The sequence below is a fragment of the Mangifera indica genome, chromosome 3 (genome assembly GCF_011075055.1).
Source record: "Mangifera indica cultivar Alphonso chromosome 3, CATAS_Mindica_2.1, whole genome shotgun sequence".
In the NCBI taxonomy this organism is placed as follows: domain Eukaryota; kingdom Viridiplantae; phylum Streptophyta; class Magnoliopsida; order Sapindales; family Anacardiaceae; genus Mangifera; species Mangifera indica.
In genome coordinates, this window is record NC_058139.1 from 12858897 (window position 1) to 12867780 (window position 8884).

General features: G+C 36.2%; 1 protein-coding gene across 11 annotated transcripts; it reads left to right on the plus strand.

Annotated features, from left to right (window-relative positions):
- The first annotated feature begins 1150 nt into the window (after window positions 1-1150).
- LOC123211247 (ankyrin repeat domain-containing protein 13C-B-like) lies at window positions 1151-8628 on the plus strand. Of its 11 annotated transcripts, none has more exons than XM_044629849.1 (3): window positions 1151-1720; window positions 2024-3653; window positions 7910-8628. In XM_044629849.1, the coding sequence occupies exons 2-3, from the start codon at window positions 2040-2042 to the stop codon at window positions 8249-8251; spliced, it is 1956 nt and encodes a 651-aa protein (XP_044485784.1). In that variant the 5' UTR covers window positions 1151-1720; window positions 2024-2039; the 3' UTR covers window positions 8252-8628. The 11 variants fall into 11 exon arrangements, 9 of the variants coding, with proteins under 9 accessions (XP_044485784.1, XP_044485787.1, XP_044485779.1 ...); XM_044629852.1 differs by having other exon boundaries at window positions 1151-1718; window positions 2027-3653; XM_044629844.1 differs by having other exon boundaries at window positions 1151-1713; window positions 1835-3653.
- Window positions 8629-8884: the final 256 nt, after the last annotated feature.

The following is an 8884-nucleotide window of genomic DNA, read 5'->3' on the forward strand; positions in this document are numbered from 1 at the left end:
CAAGTCACTTATCCTATATTTTTTATCATGATGCATAATCTACTAATGCCTCTAATATTTGTTGTAATATCGAAATCAATTTTTAGTGTAGGTAAATGCATATTAGATGATAAATGATCAAACTTGCACTCTAATATAGTTGAGATGATAATATACATGAAATATTGTTGATTTCAAATTACAAAATAGGGTAATAAAAGATATATTTAAAGATTTCAATAATTTAGTCGTTAAAGATAAATAAAAATTTTATAAATTAGAATTAAAACTTGTATATTATATTAATAAATTAATTTTTATTACGTTTGATTTTTTCTATCATATAACTATTTTTTTGTTGTTTTAAATTAGAAATTATCAATAAAATTTTTAAATATTATTCTTAATTATATTAATTTACAAATAAATATAAATTAATCATATTTAACTATTACCTATATAAAAATACTTTTTTATTAAAATTAACAAATTACCTCATTAAAAGACCACGAACCAATTTCTTAAGGCGTTGGTATGACATAACCTAGTACGGTGTGATACCAACCTCTAATACTTGGTAGGCAGCTCGACCTCCACTATGATAGGCCTTGGCACTAGGGCTGGATTCGAGCCGAACTGAGTTCGGTTCGGTTCATATATGAGCGGGTCGAGTTCGGCTCGGCTCGTTTCGGACTCGTGTTCAGCTCGGCTCGTTTCAGTTCGTTTTGACTCGTTTTTTTTTTATCAAAACGACGTCGTTTTTAATATATATTAATCAAAACGATGTCGTTTTATATAAAAAATTTTAAAAAAAAAATTATCGAACAAATTCGAGCCAGCTCGAGGTCGATCAAGCTCGGCTTAGCCGAGCTCGTTTCGGGCTCGAACTGAGCCGAGCCAAGCTTGGCTCGGATCCTGTGTTTCAGAAACACAGCTGTCGACCTCTCTCCATGAAGGGATAGAATTTTCTGTTTACTGTTGTTCTTTTATTTTAATCAATTAGCTGAGCTCAAGCCGAGCCAAGCTCGGCTCGGATCCTGTGTTTCGGAAACACAGCTGTCGACCTCTCTCCATGAAGGGATAGAATTTTCTGTTTACTGTTGTTCTTTTATTTTAATCAATTATTTATGCAAATAATCCAAAAGAAACTTTAAACGGTGGTCTGGTACCCAATAACCTTTAAGCCCCGCATTTACTTTCTTCTTAAACAACACAAGACATTAACTAAACTCTCTGTTTTCCAATCCAGTCCAATCTAATCTTTCTTCACAAAGTACTTGATTGTGCGCAACTCCTTAACTTTCGACTCTTCTTTTGTGATATTCGTTTTTCTCTAGCATAACTTGCTTTTTTATCTTTAATGGTGGGGTTTTAATGCCTTCTATTATTCCTTTCTTCATTCTTTAAAATCTTTAATCTTTTCATTTCTATACTAGATTCCCCCACCTGGGTGTTTTTTTCATCTCTTTTTGTTAGTTTCCCATCATTGCTGTTTAAAAAAAAAAAAAATCACTTTTTCAAAATTTAGTTCACACCCCACTTCCATGTTCTTGTGTTTGTCTGATCTGGACTGGATCACGCTAAGAGAGAGTACACCAAGAGAAAGATAGAGATAGACAGGTGTGTGGTGGTGGGGTTCAGTGTTTTGTGGAGGGAGCAAACTTGGTTTCTCTGAGGCGTCATTGAAGAAGAAGCAAAGGGAGAAACCAAGCAAAACTCTAAGAACAAGGTAAGGTAAGTTTTTTCTTCATTTTATTCTTTTCTTGGATCTTTTGTTTTTGGGGACCCATATGAAATAATTCTTCTTCTTCTCATTTTCTTTGTGTTCATAATTAGTGACTGTTTCTTTTTTTAGGTTGTTCTCTGGGTGTTACTTTAATTGGGTTCGATTCATTTCTCTTGTTTTATGTGTTTTCTCTCAGTGATTTCTGTGGGGTAATAATTGCTAGGGTTTAAATTAGGCTGTGATCATTTTTATCATGCTGGTTGAGTTATAGAATAATTGCGGGTTTGTCTGTGCGTGCTTTAGCGTGAGTTCATATTGTAGATACTCCTGAGGCATGGCGGGTCTTGATGTTTCAAAATATGCTCATAGCCCTGTGCACAAGGCCATTGCCACGAGAGATTATGCCAGTCTCAGGAGAATACTTGCTGCTCTCCCAAGGCTTGGTAATCCGGCTGAGATTTGTAGTGAAATGGCATCGTTGACTGAGGAGGAGAAGGCTGATGCCATCTCAGTGGTGATTGATAGGCGGGATGTCCCAAATCGGGACACCCCTCTTCATTTGGCTGTCAAACTTGGTGATGAGACTGCTACAGAGATGCTTATGGTTGCTGGGGCTGATTGGAGTTTGCAGAACGAACAGGGATGGAGTGCACTCCAGGAGGCAATTTGCAATAGAGAAGAAGGTATTTCCATGATTATAGTTAGGCATAACCAGCCTTTGGCATGGGCTAAATGGTGTCGGAGATTGCCTCGGTTAATTGGGACTATGCACAGGATGAGGGATTTTTATATGGAAATTACATTTCATTTCGAGAGTTCGGTGATACCTTTTATTTCAAGAATTGCTCCTTCAGATACTTATAAAATTTGGAAGAGGGGTGCCAATTTGAGGGCGGATATGACTTTAGCTGGATTTGATGGATTTAAGATCCAGAGATCAGATCAGACTGTTCTTTTTCTTGGTGATGGGTCTGAAGATGGAAAGGTTCCTCCTGGATCACTTTGCATGATCTCACATAAGGATAAGGAGGTGATGAACACTTTGGATGGGGCTGGTTCTCAAGCTACAGAAGAAGAGGTTCGACAAGAAGTGGCTGCAATGTCTCAAACTAATATATTTAGGCCTGGGATTGATGTGACTCAGGCAGTTCTTTTGCCGCAGTTGACATGGAGGTGGCAGGAGAAAGCAGAGATGGTGGGTCCATGGAAGGCAAAGGTATATGATATGCATAACGTAGTTGTTAGCATTAAATCCAGGACAGTCCCTGGAGCCATGACGGATGATGAGTTCTTCTCATCTTGCAATGAAAATGAAACAGGGAGTGAGGAGCTTGATGATATTTTGACAGAAGATGAAAGAAGGCAACTTGAGGTTGCACTCAAATCAGATAGGTCAGAAATGAGCAATGAGAATGGTGATGGGATTATCGCTCATTGTCACAGTTGTTATGACCATAGGGAGATTCCCATTGATGGTGTGAGTTGTTGTAGAAATGGAAACACTAAACAGGAAAAAAAAGGATGGTTTGGTGGATGGAGGAAAAGAGATTCTAAACCGGAAGAACAGAAGAAGATTGTACCACCAAGAAGTTCTCTTTGTGCTGAAGAGAAGTTGAGTAATCTTCTAGGGGACTCTCCTTCTGGAAGTCAGATAAAACCAGGAAGGCATTCTGTTGAGCTTGTTGCAAGGGATGAGCACCAGAGAGGAAGGGATACCAGAACATCAGCTTCTGTAATCTCTGAGAGTGGACATCGGCGCAAGGATGGAGGCCGTGAGAATGAGTATAAGAAAGGGTTGAGGCCTATTCTCTGGCTTTCCCCAAACTTCCCCCTGCAAACTGAAGAACTCCTGCCATTGCTTGACATTCTTGCAAGCAAAGTTAAGGCAATTCGTCGTTTAAGAGAACTGCTTACTACGAAACTCCCATTGGGAACCTTTCCAGTTAAGGTATGGAGCTCTTCTTTTAGTATTGTATCACAGCATATGTTGTTTGCATGTGAGTGTTTGTACAACTCTTACTTGAATTTTAGATATATTGTCCTATTTTTGTTGTTGGAAAATGCTTTCCCTCACTGATGCAAGAACTTTTATTTATTTATTTATTTTTGTCATTCTATTAAAAAGGCGTTTGCTCATTAGGGGCACTGAATGACGTGGGGAGGGGTAGAGGTTTTGAACCTGAAGGGTGCTCTTTTTTAAGGTTGGTCTTGTGGCAAAATTTCACACGAATGAGAAAAGTTCATGAACTCTAATAGTTTCTGGTTTGTATTTGAGATTTTCCTGTATAACAAGTGCCATTATGCTCGTTAATGCTTACTTGTTGCTCTTTTCCCTCTTTTACCATTCTATGGCAATAGGCATACAAACTCATAATTGAGAAGTATGTCAATTGGCTGACTAGTGTTGGTAGAAGAATAGAGTCAATAATGATAAACACTATGACTGTTCAAGTTGTCTCTGGTTTTGATGCTAATTGGTGAAACTTGAACAAAATTACTCGGTTCACTTAGGCCTTCACTCACAAATATTGACATCTGAGCAACTAGAGTCACATCAGTGCAGTCATGGACTCTTCTGAATTATGCTTCTTCAATTCTTTCTTTTAGTTTAGTCTAAGGGTTGATTGGATTGTCTCCTTTTTTACTTATTTACTTGTCTCCTTCACTTTACCGTTGTAGGTTATCTTATTCTAGTTGCTTTTCTCCCCCTGGATCCAAGCAATCAGTTCACGTTTTAAGTTACACGTTTCATACTGGATGCCAGTTTAGTGCTATATGGCCTTTGCCCAGCTGGGCTATTGGAGTTGATCAGAAAGACAGCAATATATGCCATGGTAAATTATGTTGAGCTAGTGAAACCTTTTTAGGATAGGATTGTGTAAGACTAATTGCTATACACATGCACAATGTTATAAATTTTTTAATGGTGAACATTAGCAATGTGCAGAATTTCCCATCGTATGATCCTGATGTTTTTGTGAGAGCCACTTGAACAGTAGTCATCATATTTGTTTGTATAATTGATATGAAAACTATAACTGATATAATCATATTAAAACTTCAAGCTATGCATGTATCAATGATACCTCTTATTTTTTTCTTTGTTATTACTGTTCAATTAGAACTCAGCTTTCTTCTCCTTAATTTATTTTCTCATGCTGCAGTTATGTCCATTACAGTAAGAATAATCCTTTTTTTTCTGATGTGGATTTTGTTCTGATAGAGTAGTGGATACATTGTCAAAAGTTGTATTCTTTGAAATTATTGAGTTACCCTTATTTCAAAGAGGTGTCAAGAGTAGATAATTTATTCATTAGTCCATCCATGATGAGATTATCTCTTTAATGATTATATGTATAAGAGAAGTGTGTAATTGCTACAAACATACTATGCATGTTTATATTTTATTTAGGAGTTTTTCATATAGATAACTTTACAAGTTGAGTGAGAAAGGAGATTTGTGGTTCCAAATTATAATTCATTTGACTCCCTCACTGAAATCATATATGTGCTATATCATGCACTGGAGACCTGAATTTGACTATTAAAATTGTTAATCTTTGTGAATAACTGATTGTTTTCCTTTTGTTCATTAGTGCACTATGTATAAAATATGTTCAGCTCCTGCATACTTTGCCTGTTATTGGAGATTGGAATATCTTTAGTTTGTGGTGTTGTCCGATTGTCATTTGGTATTTCAAGATGTGAGGCCTATGTCAACTCACAATCTTCTTACATCTAATGAGATTATTGTTTGTCAGAAGGTGAAACTTTCTTCTTCAACTGACTTTGCTTGTCTGTGGATGTTATTCTGTTTTTTTAAGAGTTAATTTTTGAAAGATAGCATTCATGTCAACCCCTTCAAGTAAAATTGCTATTGTTGTCACTGTTTTGTTCTTAGATGTTGAGCATTTTCTTTCCTCATATACATTTCATCAACTACTGGAAATAGGTATCTACATGGTATGATTTCAAGCTCTGAATGGAGAATGAATTATTCTAATTTCATTTATTGCACACGAATTCAATTCATAATAAGCGGCTTATACGCTTGAAGAAAACATTTAGCCCAGGATTACACATAATATTTCAGTGAGGATGATATCTGAGATATGTAGAGTCATTGATTTTGTTTCCCTTTATTTATATAATCAAGAAATGATATGTTGTGTCATATCAGTCTACGAGGCCTAAAGACAGTGTGATTCTGTTAGATACCCAGCCAATATTCACCCACCAACAGCAAACAACACAACATTTAAGAAGCATAAACTATTTTATTGATAAAGAGGGATTTACAAAGGATAAACCGGCAATTCAAAGAGTCAGACTTCCCAATTCTGGCCATTCTAGGTGTTGGAATCCTCCCAAATCAGCCTAAAAGGCTGCCCTTGGCCAAAGGTGCTCAAAACCCTAATTTTCTTTCTTCTCCTCCTTTAACAATCATTTATTTACTCAATCTAACCTCTAGAATTTGGACATGTGTCCCAAAAAGCCCTAAGTCCTTACATATTCATTTTACATTGGTCCAATCGTTCTCACTATCTGCAAGCAATCTTTATTTTGCCTATCTTACCTAAGTTTCCCTTACTTCTCTACAGAGCAACTTTTCATGGTCATCCAAGAAATCCGTGCTAGGCACCTACTTATCTAGTTGAAGAAGTGCTTATTAAATTTGCAATGTTAGAAGCAAGAATGAGGTAGAATTGAGTTTTCCTACTTTAGGCAAGGCCTCTTTGTTGTCAATCTTGAATGTTGGAGTGTTTCCCTCATATAAATTTTTCTTGAAATCTTCTAGTAGAAAAAACACCTTCAAGTAATCACCTCTAGTTGCCCACATGTAGTGTAAATGCTCAAATGCTGAAACTAGGAAGAAATCTCCTTGCGTATGGGTCTGTTCAGAGTGAACTTTGAAAGGGGTTAAGAACTTTGAGAAAGTTTCCTTTAGTCTTTTTATATAGAGATTGTTTTCCTTTATCAGTAAGAATGGGAACTTGTTTTTTGGAGATAAATTATCTGGAAATTCTGAAGTATCTCCCGTAGGATCTGTCAATGTTATGTTGGTGTGTGGGTTACACATCTTGGATTGCTTCAATAAGTCTTTTCATAGGAAAACCCTATTACTTGGCACTTTATTATTACCAGGTTGTTGGTTGTAGCTGGTACCCACTTAGTTGAGGAGTAAAAAATGAGCAACGGAGAGAAATGCTATAAAATAGTACTTTGAAAAAATGTTCTTAAGCTGCCACTCAAGAAGTTTGATTGATATACCAAGTCAACTGATAATCACATTCACCATAGTTATTACTCTGAAGAATTTAAACCAACTTGCATAATTGTGCATTGTGTCACAAGAGAATCAGTGTTACACATTTAGACTCCTGAGGCCAGCTATCATCGGTGCAGAACTGATCCAAACATGTTTAGTTTGGTACAATTAAAGTTGTAGTTTTATTAAGAAAATGAATAGAACATTTTGTTTATAATTTGTTGACAACCAGGTTGGACTGAGTTACTGATGTCTAACCACCAACCTATGGTACTCGTGACTGAGTCATTGACATTGGACTATTCTATATGATACTATGTACATAAACCAAGAAAATAAATTATCTTTGGGATCCTTGGGTTTTGTATACTGGTGAGGCTGATGATGTTTAACATCAGAATCTAGGGAATTTGAACTTGTTGAAAGTTTTTGATTTGTAGTATGTGTAAACCTAAGATCTGGTGCTGCCGGGTGTATTTATGTGAACTGCTTTAGATTGGATAAAGAAAGTGAGGGTCTTGATTATCTCAATCCCTTTGAACTTGGCCCAGATTTCTGACACCAAGAGTTTGACTAATATTGAATTCTTGCTTTTTAAGTAAAAAAACAGAGGTGGTAGGTTCATGGCGTCATGAAATAAACTTAGGGTGCAAGCATTTCTAAATTCAGGCCATTCGATCTTTGTTGTTGTTGACTTTGAATTAGTGTAACAAGAGTGTGTGTTTATACAAGATCAACAGGTAGAAGTGGATCTAGCTGGTTGGAGTTACATAGAGCACTTTGTGGTAGCCTGCTTTTGCCAAAATTTTGTTCTGCTTTACTTATGGCAATTTTCCGGAGCAGTACCTTGAACATTTGGTTTTACTATTTTACTTCTGTATTATTGTTAGCTGCCTCATTATACCTGTTCATTAGTCCTTTGTTGCTGCATTCAGGTTGCGATACCAGTGGTTCCCACTATCAGAGTGCTGGTTACTTTTGCAAAGTTTGAGGAGTTACAGCCAGTGGATGAGTTTGCAACTCCGCCTTCAAGCCCAACAGCTGCTGGCAGAGAAAGCCCGTCAGTGATGCAGTTCACAAGTTCATCTTGGTTTCATTGGTTAAAAGCTTCTTACCAACGCCCTAGCTCATCCACTGGTGGATCTAGCAGTAGGATAGAGAATATCCAAGATCCATTTGCGATTCCCCAAAATTATTCTTGGATTACGGAAGAAGCGAAGAAAAAGAAGATGCTAGAGAAGAGCAAATCAAAGAAAGGGAAAAGTCAGAATACATGAAGTGAAGAAGGCAAAGAGTAAGCTCCTGATGTAAAAATGTTTTAGGTTCCAAAATCAAGTCAGCAGATGACAAACAAATAGGAAAAAAACAATGTTCCATTAATCCTGAAATTGTGATACTTAAAAAGGAAACAAAGTGGGGATCATTCTTCTGTGTTGAAGCAAATGATCCCATGTGTGAAGGGAAATTTGGTATATCATTGTGGGGGTGGAATTAGTAAAGGGGAAAAAAGAAAAAAGAAAAAAGATATTGTGATTCTTACAACAATTGCCTGGCTTTTGGTGGTGGTTTAGATTACTGATTCACTTTCTTTTGTATGAGTGACTGACTTTTTAACTGTTACAAATGGTTCCGACAGATTGGCTGATTCATTTTACAACTGTTTATAGTATGATAATTATTAAAATTAATTTTATAATGTTAAAGAAAGTAATGTACACTTTCAATTTTCATATAATGTTTTAAGATATCTTATGACTCTTAAAGTTTATAGGGACATATACAAAGCTTAAACATATTAAGGAATCGTTTTGTTTACCTATTAGTACAATATATGATTATTGGATTATGACAGTAAAAATCATTAATTTGTAATGCAAATCTAGAATATTTGATACAAATTATAATTATTT